Source organism: Charadrius vociferus, unplaced genomic scaffold (genome assembly GCF_000708025.1).
Source record: "Charadrius vociferus isolate BGI_N301 unplaced genomic scaffold, ASM70802v2 scaffold455, whole genome shotgun sequence".
Taxonomy (NCBI): Eukaryota; Metazoa; Chordata; class Aves; order Charadriiformes; family Charadriidae; genus Charadrius; species Charadrius vociferus.
In genome coordinates, this window is record NW_009648550.1 from 4,420,310 (window position 1) to 4,435,244 (window position 14,935).

At 37.2% G+C, this 14,935-nt stretch overlaps 1 protein-coding gene across 1 annotated transcript in view; it reads left to right on the top strand.

Annotated features, from left to right (window-relative positions):
* Window positions 1-855: 855 nt before the first annotated feature.
* LOC104287379 (protocadherin Fat 4-like) overlaps window positions 856-14,935 on the top strand; it is a 45,074-nt gene continuing 30,994 nt past the window's right edge. The window contains exons 1-13 of the mRNA XM_009886077.1: window positions 856-925; window positions 2,858-2,929; window positions 5,784-5,944; window positions 7,724-7,768; window positions 8,589-8,678; window positions 9,387-9,497; window positions 10,214-10,330; window positions 11,389-11,479; window positions 12,026-12,138; window positions 12,405-12,578; window positions 13,022-13,150; window positions 13,412-13,567; window positions 14,555-14,735. Coding sequence (XP_009884379.1) covers window positions 856-925; window positions 2,858-2,929; window positions 5,784-5,944; window positions 7,724-7,768; window positions 8,589-8,678; window positions 9,387-9,497; window positions 10,214-10,330; window positions 11,389-11,479; window positions 12,026-12,138; window positions 12,405-12,578; window positions 13,022-13,150; window positions 13,412-13,567; window positions 14,555-14,735 — 1,510 coding nt within the window. The remainder of the gene's footprint in view (window positions 926-2,857; window positions 2,930-5,783; window positions 5,945-7,723; window positions 7,769-8,588; window positions 8,679-9,386; window positions 9,498-10,213; window positions 10,331-11,388; window positions 11,480-12,025; window positions 12,139-12,404; window positions 12,579-13,021; window positions 13,151-13,411; window positions 13,568-14,554; window positions 14,736-14,935) is intronic.

Sequence of the window (14,935 nt, forward strand, 5' to 3'; positions counted from 1 at the left end):
TGCAATTTTATTATGTTTTGTATTTTCATTCAAACTAATAATTACTTTCGTATCCATGGTGACAAAACATGCTAGCACAAACACGAAAAGACCTTGGTCTGGCAGCAGTTTCCTTACTGCGTCATTAGTTGCTCCTTTGAATTAAAGGTATATTTATCTCCAAATGATTGAAACAAACTGCGTGATTGGCTGTATCATTTTTAGTCTTCGAAAGTTCTCTGCAAGCTTGTGTTTTTTTGTCTTTTTGCAGGAAAATCCATTGAAGTAAAATGTTTTAACCACCTGCTAAACCTGTTTTCAAGGTATACTATGTAAAATACTAGGCTCACTTCAGAGGTGTCTGCTTTCATTGCATCAAATAGTAACTACTGTTTTTGCAAAAGAAATTCTGTACTTATTCCTTGTGGATCAGAGTTATGAGAAGATACTCTGCCATCGTTCTGAGATCAAAAGAGGCAATGCTGGTCCCTTTGCCTTTTGACACCCTATTTAGTTTTCTTTCCCAGTCTCATATTGGTCAGAACATCTTCCTAATTTTTTTATTCTTGTGTCTATATTGAATATTAAAATAAAATAGACTTTGTGCTGTAACACAAAAAATGGTATTTCCTCGCTGGTTTATTTTTATTGCCCCAAAGGGACTTTGATCTCACAAGCTGAAAATGATAAGCATGTTATATAGGTTGTGGGTTGCTCTCACGCTTATTCCAGTCTTTTGCCTTGCTCTCGCTGAAGCATTTGTCAAGATAGCAACCAACTTATGATATGGCAAATGAACTGATTCTTTACAAATATTGTAGATGAGAAGCAACCATCCGTTTTTGCCTTTAGAGGATATTTTTTTCTGCAGTGCTCATGGCGCTTTCTAGATCTCTGATTTTTGCCTTGATCGGTTGGGTTATGTTCATCTCTCTTGATGCACAAAGTAAGTAGTGTTATTTTTTTTAAATGCTTGTGAGTCTGTTCCTGCTTTTATTGAAATGTAATAAATTTTATTTTATTCATTTCACATAAACCACAATCCTAGAAGTTTAAAATACATTGATCTATCGACTGATAAAATAACAACATTTAAACAAGCTATCTTCTTGGTGCCCTTGGAAGTGGTCTGTGGGTTTTCAGGGGCTCAGTGATCACAAGAGGAAAATCACCGCTCTTTTATGTACAGTGGGTTTTTATAAGTTCTCTTTGAGCTTTTTCAGGTTTGGTTATTTTGTATCTGTAGCGGACATTCAATAAAATATCTAGGCTGAAGCTGAGTCTGAGGGTGTATATTTTTGCAGTTAGGATTGGTTGAATTCATTGCTGCTGTTATTATGCTAAATTAGATTGGAGTAGTTACCATTTTTACATGTGGTATTTATTGTAGTGATACGAACCCCATTAAAAGTTCTTTGGTGTATTATGGAGAGGGTTTTCCAGAAAGTGAAAACTCTGCCATCCATTAGCTGAATCTGGGAGTAGAAACGGTGTCTGCATGCCTGAACCTGAGGTCTTAATATAATTTTGGTCCTTCAGCCTTCCTAGAGAATCTTGACAACTGAAAATCCTTTGTTTCTGATAGCTCCAGAGGATCGCCAGGAATGGCAGAGGGAATTTTTTTCTTTGGGGGGAAAAAAGCAAAAAGAGTTTTTACTCAATTATTGAATTTCCTTTACTCAACTGTGACATAACGTTCCAGGCACTTCCAGGCTTAGTTTTTTGATCTTTTTCAGTAGTCCAGAGTCCTGCTTTCCAAAGCAGGCTTTTGAATACTCAGAGGTGGAGGCAGCGAATTAGACCCATAACCAGCAGCTGCTGACTGTAGAAGTATTCTCTAAGGTTTTGTTTAGTCACTTGTGTAGAAATTTGTCCACTGCTTACTTATAAATGAGATCCTATAGAGTGGTGCAAATATGAAGGTGGCCAGGCAAAAATAGCCCACTACGCCTTTTAACAACTATCACTTTGCATATACGGTAAATACGGTGAGGAGAAGAGTCTTAGTATTGGTGCAAACCCAAATAAGACCACAGAAGTTGCACAGGTACCCGTAAGAGCATAGATTGTACTGCGGCAGCTTTGCTAAGTAGTTCTGGTCATGGAAGGAGGAAAAAATCTGGTGGATTTCTGTTTGTATAGTTTGCAGATCTAGGATAAAAATCTGTTGCTTTCTATCACACAGAGAAATTGTAGAGAGAGGTCACTGAAGTACAATAAATGACTCATGAAAGCCCCTTCACAGTAAAAAAAAAAAAAAAAAAAAAAAAAGTGTACTTCAAAAGTACCAATTGTTATAAAATTTTAAGGAGAATAAATTTCAGGTAAATTGGTCACTGTGCCCTTGCCCTAATCTTCTGGATTCTTTCTAGCATTTCAGTGGTAAATAGCTTTGTGTTTACACTTTTCTTGGGAGTAGAAAAGATTTGTAAGGCCAGGGTACAAAAGTAGTTTCGGTTATGATTTCCGCAAATGTTTCAGCATGAAATTAATCAACAGTGATTCATTACTGTCAGGTAATAAAGCCCAAGTTTCAGTCTGGTCAGGGTACGAAGGAAGGGAGAATTCTGTAGCTAGACATCTTCTCATGCCTTTTTTTGATAGCTGCTTTTGAAGTTGCGAAGTCCTTCGTTGCAGAATTTTTTTGGGCAAGGATAGATGTGGTCTAAGAAACCAATGTTAACCTACTCCATGGAATGCTGTCTTGTTTTAAACCCTGAAAATTATGTTAAGGTGCCACCATGATAAATGCCTTTCAGCTTAATTTGAGCTAATATGTGCATCTGGTTTTATACAGCATAAGATTTTTTTACCTTGTACTATTTCTGGAATTAGTCCCTCTGTGTTGTTTGTACATGACTTTTCCTTTTCTTTTTAGAAACCACAAGTATAAATTGTGACACAACACCCAAACCACTCATGCTGTCAGGCTTTTCGGATGAATATACAGGTAAAATCATGATTCTGTCTTAGAATTGCCTGATTTTCTCCCTAATGCACATAGTACTTTAATGCTTCATGTAGTCAGTGTATTTTATAACGAACCTGTATTTTTAATTGATTTACAATAGTCTTCATGCCTGGATGCAGCAGCTGCCTACGTGGCATGTACTGCTTAGTAGAATAAATAAATATAAACCCCAAAATTCCCTGATCCAAGGATCTCGCTGTGTGAATAGACAGAGCAGGCAAAGGGAAAGGGAACAAGTACAGAAAAAGTTATGTTTACAGTTCGCCACGTCACATCAGCCCACGAGAGCTGATCTCTTCCTTCCCCTATACCAGAAGGAACCACTGCCACTGCAGCCCTGCTCTGCTTCCGGAGCTCTGCTCTAGACTGGAGCCTCTCTAAAAGCCAATTTTTTGTTTTGTTGGCACAGTAGGGAGAGCAGATTGGGTGCAGAGGAACAAGCAGGCTTGCAGTACAGGGAATTACAGGATCAATGCTGGCCACGCAATGCATTTGCGTTTTCTATTCTCGTTTTCTTTGTTAGTGTAGCACACTCTGTATTATTCTGATGATTATTTAACTTGTGCAACCTGATAGGGTTAACATTAATTTATCGCCACATTTTCTATGCTTCCTTAGCCTAGCTGGCCAAGTGTGACTGTGCCTTGGAGAAAAAAATCCCACACTGGGGGAAGTGCAGTGACTGCAAGAGAGCACAGTGCAGAACAGTAGACAGTACTTTTTCTGGGTTTTTTGTATTTACCTTCAAATGCAGCACAGAGGATAACTCCATCCTCCTTTCCTCCTGCCACTAACCAGAGAGGTTACTGTTGTTAGGTAACAGGCTGTTGGCTGTGACTACACTGTCTGCTAGAAGCAGCCCCGCAGTCAGGATTTGATTTGCCTAATGGACATACAGCGATCTCACAAGGTAAAGTGTTAGGTTATGGCCAAAACGTTCCCTTCAGGATATGTCATAACCCTTAGGATCTCATGGAAGCGTGTGCCAGGCCCATGCTGACTGTCCACAGGTAATCTTCCTTGCTTCTGACTTTCAGTAAGATACAGAAAACAGGTATGATACAGAGCAGTGGGTTTTTTTTCCAGCCACTGTTGAAACATTTCTTTCAAAGCTCTAAGGGTATAGCCACTGTGTCTGACTCTTACATGGAGATAGAAAGGAAAGAATTACCTTTCACCCTGATTTCTCTCAATTTAATTTTTAAGCTGCTAGCAATAAGTCTGGCCCTTTGTGCATGTCATGTGAGTTTACCTGCTGACCTATCTGTAATGAATAAGCAAGAGGAACAACCAGCTTCAGTTTTTCCAAGCACTTCCTTTTTGTTAGGCCGTCTCCACTGGACGGAATACTATTTCCTAGGCAGCTGCTTGATACCTCTTGTCTGAATGTAGCCAGCTCTGGATGGAGGATTATCCAAATATCAGCAGGCAAAGACAGATTTTGCTTTCCTAGAATGTTTTCTTCCAACGGTTCAATGCTGCACACAATAGCGTGATACCACACAACGCTGTACCGCTGAGACACAGCCCAGTTGTTCTGTACATACTGCAGTGTGACTGGACTTTCTCCTTACACGCAGTTATAGTCCAGTACCTTTGGGCTGCATTCCAGACACTCCCTGCTGTTGGAAGAAGGCAAGGTTCCCTTCCTTTAGGCACTTAGACACCAAGACCAAGAGTCTGCATGTGGAGATTGGAGATGCAGCTGTTACAGAAAGGGTTTACTAGCCTGAATTGGTAGCGATGGAGCACAAAAAGTAAGAAAGAAATACAGCTAGCAAGTTTCCGGTTTACTAGCCTGAATTAGTAGCGATGGAGCACAAAAATGATGGACTAAGAAAGAAATACAGCTAGCAAGTTTCCTGAAGGTCATGGAAAATATTTGGGATGTTCAGGAAAGATTTTGGAGGGGAGAGAGGATTATGGGTTTGCAATCCAGATAATGTGTTCCATGAGAAGATGAATACTATTTCATAAACACAAGTATCTTGATAATGTGAGTAAGGTAACTTCAATCTATTTAAGAAAATTGCCAGTAGCACCACGCTGTATGGTTTGAGGATACATGTCAAATGCACATTCAAACACAAATTTGGTGTTTAGCCAAGGAAGTAATACGCTCACTACTGAAATGATAGTGAGCGTAATATGAATGATAATTACAAATAACAAGTTCCAGTATTATATATCCATAGTTCCTAAATGCATGGTTGTAGCAAATCATGTTCAAATTGATTCAAAGGTTGCATTGTTAAGTCTTTCAGTGTTCTGTACATACAGGAACAGATTAAAGGAAGGGCCGTATACTTACCATTCTGTACCAAAGTCAGAATTTAAACAACCACAAGCCTGAATCCAGATTCACACTGGATTATACCTACTTGGTAGATTCAGCTAAGAGATATGGAATGTCCTTATGTTTGGAAAATACTGAAACTTGTCTCATACAGCCCTGACTAGCTTCTTACTATTTCTGATTACATTCCCTGATTTTGATTACACTTTGATTACGTTTTCACACTAAATGTGAAAAAAGTTTTGCAGCATAAAGCTATTTCCAGAAAATGGTGGAAATTCAGGTATAAATTATGCCAAACTTTTTAATTCTGGACATACTGTTACAGAGTGTGAATATATTGTGAAAAGTGGGTTTGTGTGGTTTTAAAAATGTATGAATACACTTGTGCGTGGTACTTAAGGGCACGTAAACAGATCTCATCGTTTAGCTGAAAAAAACAAAGGTAACCAGTAATCTAGTTGGCAACACATATGAAATGAATCTATGGATTTCTTTTCCATAAAGCAATCTAATTTATTACGCTTTCTCTTACAGGTGTTATAGAATGGATTACAGATATCCCGCCCAATGTTAATTTGAAATTAAAAGAATACGTGTTCACCGAACACTTAGCATTTGTGGAGCTAGTATATAATTCTGGATCTAAAAATGCAACAGTGAGAACTCTTAAGCCACTGGATGTTGAGTCTATTGAGGTATTCTTTTCACTGCATTTAAAACCTAGATATAAAGGTTTTCTTGACAGGTGAAAAAAAAAGTAGCACTAACACATAAATTTTAATTGTTCACTCTCTCATGATACAGGTTGGTATTCCAAAAAAGTGACTTATCATAAAGAGCAGCATAGACTTCGGTATCTACCTCTTAGTAACATCTGTTAAATGTCTTCAGTTTCCTATCACTGTAAACTTATCTGGCATCTGACAGTCAGACAGGTTCTTTCCTAATAATGTATTGTCACTTGTAATGAAAGCTGTAAATATGCAGTTATGACAGGTGTCACTTTTCTTAAAAGTCATCTCTCAATAACATGAATTATTTCGTCAAAGTGAGATTGATCGAACATAATTTGGTAGAAGGCAATCCTTAATCATATGAATATTTATCCAAGTGTTCAACTTCACACATGAATAGATCCATTGACTTCTGTTGGTTGATGCACAGAAGGATCGGTCCTTCTTCCTAGGCCATTCTTGCTCTGTAGGCCTTCCAGGAATCTCTGGAGCAATATTAATGTTTTTTTCTGGCTGAAGTTGCCTCTGAATATAAAAATGGTGTAGTTCTGCAGAGCAAGTGGAGGTATTTTTAATACAAGTACTATTTCAGAGTAGCAGTGTACTTGGTACTTGAGAGAATTGAACCATACATATTTTAAAAAAATACTGTTACAATCAAGACTTGTAATTGATGAAAATGTATTTGCAACTTTTACATTTGCATTTCTCATTTGGTTATGTTTTGAGAAACCCACAATAATTTATGGTTGTTTAGACAATTGTTCTATCACCTGATGACCCCTCCCCACCCGGGAAGGGGAATTGGGGAAAAACAAGGAAACCTGAGGGTTGAAATATAAATAGATTTAATAGGATAAGACTAAATAAGTAACATTAATAATACTAAAAAACCATTATTGATGCCAATACCAATATAAAATATACAAGGATTATACTTAGCCGATTACATCAGTAGGAAGCTGTGCCCTCCCAGCAGTGGACAGCAAATGTCGGACACTGTGAGCGCTATGGCTTTGGGAGGAAGGAAAGGGCTCAGGGGTCCAGCATCGGGGCAAGAAGTTCTCAGGATGGCAGCCGTCAAGGAACAGAGACACTTCGCAGCAAACTTTCTAATTTATATGACTGTGATGTTCATGGTATGAAATAACCCTGTTGGCCAGCGTGAGCCAAGTGCCTGGGTCTCGCTCCTCCTCATCCCTGCACCTGGCGAGCTCAAAAACACTGAGACCTTGAAACCCACATACCGTAGCTGGCTATAAAGTAAATATTTTCACAAATTCAGACACTAGAGTCTTTTGAAAGTGCAGTTTTCCCAAGTTTTAGAAGAGAAATTAGTCCCGTGTCGCTCAAACCGGGGCACAGCTTAAAACACTTTTTAGGCTTCCCATTCTCTGTTAATTTTTCTTTTGGGGAGTACAGTCAGGCACATGGATGGTGGGATCTGGGTTGGTGGATACTAGCAGTAGATGAATAAACTTTATAATTAATAATCTGTAATCACTTTGCTATATAGTATAAGCAGTATGTTTTTGGTACAACATATTGAAATGATAAAAACAGCTGAAGTATGCTCCTGTAACTGAATCAGATGAACAGTTCACTATCAACTTAGTATGTCACACCTCAGGATTCAAGTACTAGAAGTTGTTTTGTGTAATTTGGACAGAAACATTCTTTGACAATCATACTAGGAGTTAATAGATAATATTATTTATTTCCTTGTTTGTTGATTTTTAGAGTGACCACCTCTTTTATGCTGTTGTTTGCCAAAGGATTGGAACGGTAAGTAAAAGGCATGTTTTATCAAGGGTATTCTTTTATCTAAGTTTAATGTAAATTACTATTTTCTAAAACAGTATTTCATTTAAAGATATGGTGCAGGTAGTTAAGAAGCACCTTGTAGAAGATATATTTGTTTAAATGTTCCAATTGGAATGAATGTTTTTGTTCACAGAAAACCTAAGGTAAATTTTAAGAAGTTAATTTTAAAATATTTTCACAAACTTTCTACACCATTATTAGAAACGGTAGTCTAACACTGTCATTACAGTTTTTAGAACTGAAGGAGTGTCTCTGAAGGTCTCATTTTATATGATGAAATTAAATGTTAGCAGTATGCTGCTACCTCACCGCTGTCATTTCTAACGTGTCTTTTGCTTCCAATATGAAGACTAGTGAGGTAGAGAATGCACGGGACTTAACCTTAGAAGACGTAAATGACAATTCTCCAAAATTTCTACAAGTTCACTATAACGCTTCAGTATCAGAGGTGGGTTATGGCAAATGTTAATATTTTTTCTTGTGATATTTTTAAATTACTTTTTGGGGCCAAAACATATGAGGTTCTAACGTGACCACACTGGTATTTGACCATTACATGCAGTCTTATTGGGACTTTTCTACACCTTCCCCTGAGTGTGCAAAAGAATGGCTGGGCTGTGTGTATAGCTGGAGGCGTGGAGTGAAGAAGAAACATTCAGCTATCTGACGTAAAACGGAAATTTGAAGTAATTTGCATATGCTACAGAGATGGTACAGCTTTCCTGCTGGAAGTTAGGAAGGGGCTTGTAACTGAGCATTTGATGATCTTTATTTCCTCTAGGTATCTGCAATAAATTTCACGGTTATAAAAGTGGAAGCTCAGGATAAAGATTTTTCATCTTATTGGAGCCTCATTACTTACAGTCTTTGGGTGAGTGCCCTTTGTTTGTCAGAGACTGTGAACACCAGTCTACATTTCATATGATATATAGCTTGGGACCTGATCTGGGTATGCTGTCTTGCACTGTGCAGTTAAGATTACAAATCTGTAAAAACCTAGTGTCAGAAAGACTGTTTAAAATTAGAACTTATACCACAGGATCAGCCCAGCATGCAGTGAGCCCTGAATCTTGTTTCTTAACATTTGTTAATGTTTTGTGGCACTTTTCAGCTACAGCTAAGAAACTCAGTGGTCCTTTTTAGAAGCAGGAGTGAAACAGTTTCCCCTCTCTTTAAAGTTTGTATTTCACTTGCTGTTGATCTCCGGTCCTGCTGAGGTGTATACGTAAGCCACCTGAAGATTATTTCAACTAACTTTAGGTATCTGCAGTGGAGATCTTCACATCTGAGCTTGCTGTCTCTGCTCCTTTTATAGCTGGTGAAGGGAAGCTGATGCCGTTCATCTGATCTGCTTTAGTTATTGACCATAGGATGAGATAAATCAGACAGAAAATCTAACGGCACTGATGGAAGGGGCAATAGAATGTGGTGAAGAGAGTCAGCATTTTCCTTTCCAGTGGTGGTGTTCAAGAGGTTCCTGGTCCTTTATGAAAATTAGTCCAATAATAAAGGTGCCAAGAGAAACGAAAATGTATTTCATTGTTAATCATGTAAAATATGTGATTTATTCATTTAATAGGGTCCAAACTCTGATTACTTTTACATAAGGGAAGGAGATGGAAATGTCATGGTGAACAAAACATTGGATTACAACAAGATCAGTGTTTTCAATTTAACAGTCCAAGCAAAGGTATGATATAAATTAAAATAATGAGAACCATGATAGTTGATACACAATGATACTTCTTTTGCTGTAACATCCCAGTTTCTACAAATTTAAAACTTAGGAAGTTCCCAAGCCAAAAGTTGTGCCTGCATCTTGGCTCATACTGTGGACGAAGTAGCACATTCTTAATATTTGAGCCACTGTTTAAGACTTCCCTCAAATACCAGCCCAAGTTTCTTTCTGTGTGTATTTCTTTAAGTATGTATATTGTACATATATATTACAATAGTGGAGAATAAATATTTTCACTGATTCATTCTGGCAAATCTATCTATTTTTGCTGCAGTTGACCACCTGCAGTCTTTTTCTGTATCTTTTTTGAGATTTGAATATATATACCCTTCAATTCCTTTTAGAACTAAGAAGAAGTAATTTTGCCATACTTATTGTGGTATCTAGCAAATAGTACACATGCAGCAAATGTACTGTTGCTACATTCTGTGTGCTACTGGGTAATACCTGCCTGATATAAAATCAATAATTAAGAACAAATATGTTTTAATATGTTTTTCCTAGAACTGGATTTCTAGAATTAGAAAATTCTGACACGGTGAGAGTTCTCAGGTTGAAAATGCTTAGACACTACAAAGAACATATTATTATATTCTGCTATATTTTCCTCTGAGAAATGGTGCTTTCATTACAATCTTTCTTATTTTCTTCCTTCTCTTGGGATGTAGGAAAAATTTGGAAACAACAGTGATACTGCATCGTTAGTAATTACTGTACAAGATTATGATACGATGAACCCCTACTTCAGTCAATCAGTGTACAACGGAAACATCAGTGAAAACCAGGTAAAAGCTTTTCACTGAATGCTGAAATGTAAATAGGTTATTCCTCTGCACAGTGCTTTTCTTTCAAGTATTCTTCATCATTGAGCAGCTTAAGATGGAGGGCTGCTTTGTTTTGTGCTAACCGGTGAATTGTAAAGTTATCACTGTGGGCCTCCAAGGACCAGGTAAACAGGCTGTGTATTACATGAAGCATAAAACTTGCTGCTACAGAAACAGATTCTTTTGTGTTTGGAGGGGGGAAAAAAAAAAAAGAAAAAAGAACTAAACAGGTGTTGTAACAGGGCTTTTACTGTAAACTTGGAAGGGCAATTGACTGCCCATCAGTCCTGGAGTTAGCTGCCTGGATTCCATTTTTAATAGTGTAATTCCTTCATACTTCATTACAATCAGATAAGCAAAATAAGAATTTGATCAGTAAACTGTGGTTTATACTATATTGTAATATTTTTTGCTATATAGGGTGGAAATTTCTGGGTGGAATGTATTCGTTTAACTCATGCTTCTATATGTTTTGACAAAAAAAAATCACAGTACAGTATTACTAGAGTAATCCACTAAAATTAAGATAGTTAATTACCTTCTTTATTATCCCTATTTCTTTTTCATTGCCTTCATGTTAGCATATTTTAAACCATATATGCTTTTGCTATTATACCTTTGGCGTTCCTTTGTTAGAAGTTCATGTTTAATTGTCTGAAAGGAATAATTTCAGATCTTCTAAAATGTCTTCTTTTAAATAAATGGCTGTTTTTATTAGGGCTGCACTGTAGACTTGCATATTGTTTTCCAGGAGAGGAATGGAACTGAAACATTCAGTGTTCTTAACATGAATTCCATCAGTGACTACTGCTTCATAGTCTGGTGTTTCTCAAACACAATGTATCCATCAAATATTATGGTAGTCATTTTCTTCTGTAAAGCATGCATGGCAGAGAGAGAATTTTTTCTGGATCCCAGTGATTAAATACATGTTTCTTTAATCAAAATTGTGACTTAATGAACAAATTAAAGTTTATGCGTATTTTCTCAAGTTAACCAAGTTAATATGTGTTTTCTAGTTGGGTCCTCTCGCTATTCTCCCAGAGAAGATATTAGCTAAAGATGGCGACACAGGTATAAATGAAAAAGTATTTTACAGCATCAAACTAGGTAAGAGCCTTGATTTTCTTCTAGATGTTCACACAGTAATTTATGATGTCTGTATTACTGAAAGGTATGATAATGAAGTGCAGTGTACAGTCAGACATCTTAACTGTGTACATCTTCACTACAGTGAGCTAAATTGGCTTAATTTCAGTCACGATAGCAGGGTCTAACTATTTTAAAAATGTTTATATGTTCTTAACCTTCCTCCAATAAACAATTACAGATTCAAAGTGTAAGTCAGTTTAGAGGCTTCCATTTGATCAAGGGATTTCCATTCAGGACCATCTAGAGAGATCAATTCCATCAGGAGCTTTTCCTCCTGAGCGAATTGCTAAAAGCTTATGAGTTGCTTAATTTGAGACCCTTGAAGTGCAAGTGAATTTTCTAAGAATTGTGTGGGGGACAGAGTGTCTGGAAAAAAAGCATTTTATGCAGAGCATGTCTGCTCATTTTTGCTGTGGGTGAGAAGATAACAGTCCTAAAAAGGACAGATCAGACTTACTGTCCTGGTTCATTCTCATTAAGCCATTGTAATTTGTTGCTTTTCAGTGAAACCGTCGGCCTATAGCAACACCTTTTCAATCAACACAGACACTGGAGTGTTGGAAGTAAAGACTGCAGTTGACAGAGAAAAATGTTCTTATCTTGTTGTAGGCATTCAGGTAGGGATTGTTTTAGAGTTCAGTGTGTTAATACTGAGTCTCAGTTTCATAAAATAATACCTGAAACCATGTTGCTGTTAATAGTATTTCTCATAGTAATGTTAAAGCCCAGTTGGTAACAAGGCTCCATCCTGCCATTTAAGACGCAAAATAAAGGAAAATTTCATCCATTGAATACATGCAGTCATGTCATGTCCTTGTGTTAAGCTGGAACAGCTCACTGTTATCAGGGTATGGAATTTACAGCTATCAACTCTGTTTTCTAGGCAAATCAGCAAGACAATACTTTGAAAACAGCTGATGCAGTAGTTCTGGTTACTATTGAAGATGTGAATGACAATCCTCCAGTATTGTCACAATCAACTTACAATGTCTCAGTTCCAGAAAATTCCCCAAATGGGATGGAAGTTCTTCAAGTAACAGCTACTGACGAAGATGAGGTAAAATGACAATGTCGTCATGGTTGCTACAAATACTGCATTTCTGAAATAAAATGCATTTGCGTTATACAGGTGCTAGAGATTTATTTTTTTCTGACCACCTAAATATGCTTAAGCAAAACACACTTAATTTCACTTCTTCAAGGAGTAGAGTACTGCAGCCAAAAAACAAATTTTGGTTGTCTCCGAAACTCCTCTGGTTTGCATAAGGTCCTAAATATGAAAGTGCAGAAGTGCAAAATGGACACAAAGCTGCAAGTTACCCTCAGCCTGCATGATAGATTTCTTCCATGTTGTTTGCTCCTCTCCCTCTTTTTTAGAACTGTAACCTCAATTAAACAAGAAAATTAAATGCTGTCCACCTGGAAAATAAGAAGAAAGCATCCTGAGGGACTAGCTCAGTGATTGCCCTGTTTAGTAACAAATATTATTACTCTTTGCAGGGTGGCTTCCAGGGAATACTCAGTCTCACTCCAGCTGACAGTCCCTTCCAGCTAAGTCCAACTGGGATCCTAACTGTGAGGAACTCCAAGCTCTTGGATAGGGAGAGAATACCATCCATTCACCTAAAGGTATTAAAAATAAGCCTACTCCTTTCTAAAGCAACCCAAGGCAACCAGGTGTTACCTGGTCTGTCCTGGCAAGAATCTGACTCTCATATGGATCAGCAGCTTCTTTGAAGAATCAAATCCAGACTTTCTCATTAGAGCTATCTGGAGGGAAATACCACTAATGATGCAGTTTGCTCAGCTTGTAATTGTCGTCCATTCTTCTTACTACTTACAGAGCATACATTTAAACAAAACAATAATTTTACTTCATCGTTTTTAAAGGTCACTGCTAGAGATCATTTGTCGCCTCACAAAGAGGCAAACTCTACAATCAACATATTGTTGCTGGATGAAAATGACAACAACCCAACCTTTAGAGGCACACCATATAAACGAGATATTTTCACCAACATGACTGCAGGAATGTCCATTCTTCAGGTACTAGAAGTACTAAGCAAAAATGATGTTTTTATAAGTTGAACGTATGCATGAGTCCTTGCTTGAACTTGTGTAATGGTCCTCTTGAATAGGGAATCTTTTTTGAACTCCTCTTAGTTCAGAAACGCACCACCTCTCATATAAAAGCTTATACCTGTAGATATTCTAGTAATCACGGCATCCTGGATGCTCTAATGCTATCCCAGGTCAGGGAACAAATGATAAAGGATTTTTATTCTTGATCTTAAATGCTGTGCACCATCCTGAATTCTACAAACATAAGACAGAAAATAAGATTCTTGGATTTAGTTGTTGTAAGGTGTTTAACAAAAACTGAATGTTGTTAGAATCCAGAAATAGAAATAATTGTAAACATTTTTGAAAGGCTACTGAATGCTGAAGCATTGTGGATAATTTTTAGATACAATATACTTTCTATAAGATAGTAAACCAGTTAACCAAATAAAACAGGAAACCAAGATAAAAAAATCGCTTCAGGAGGTGAGATATATAGTGATTCATACCCAGATGTACTGATTTAATGGATCCTGATGTAATGTCTTGAACATTCTAATTCCAGTGACTTTGTAATTTACTATGAAACAAGCTTTCTGAGATACAAATTTTGTGTCATTCCCACGAGTTACGCAGGGGCAGGATTTCACTCTCGCTGCTGGAATGATATTACGTGTGCATCGAAGAGAGAATGTTCTTACTGAGGTTTAACCTAGGAATTGTATAGGAAGTAGACAGTCAGTCAAAGGTATAACAAAATTTTACTGTGGCTATATTTAGCTGATTTTTATAAATATAAAGTTATCCAGACCTATTACTTGCTATAAATGAGAGGAAAAAAACCCCACAACTAATTCCTAATTAACTGCTACCTGAATTGTTTTCTCTGCAAACTACATGCAAGAATAAGCAATTCTGTGTTACTTAATAACTTTACTCTAGTTTCTTGAGCTGTTATTTTTTTTTCTTCAGGTTGCCGCCGATGATCCGGATGATGGTATAAATGGAGAGATAAGCTTTGTCTTAGCTGGTGGCAATGAAGATGGATACTTTGGATTGGATACATCCACAGGACAAATCAGTTTAAAAAGAGTAATCCCATTAGGAGTCAATGAGCTTAAGAACTTTGTCTTGTGGATAACAGCTACTGATGGTAAGAGATTTTCACCGGTCAACACAGCTATTCCCGGTGATGGGGTTTGGTTTGGTTTTGTTTTTTGTTTAAAGGAATGCTGTCAAAATGTGTTCCCATACTTTGTTTTAAAAATAACAAATATTTTTATCTGCTCTTGATGTTGAAGATAAGAAGAAAGCTGTCTTATTCATCCAAAATAATTGCTGCATCTCTGATAA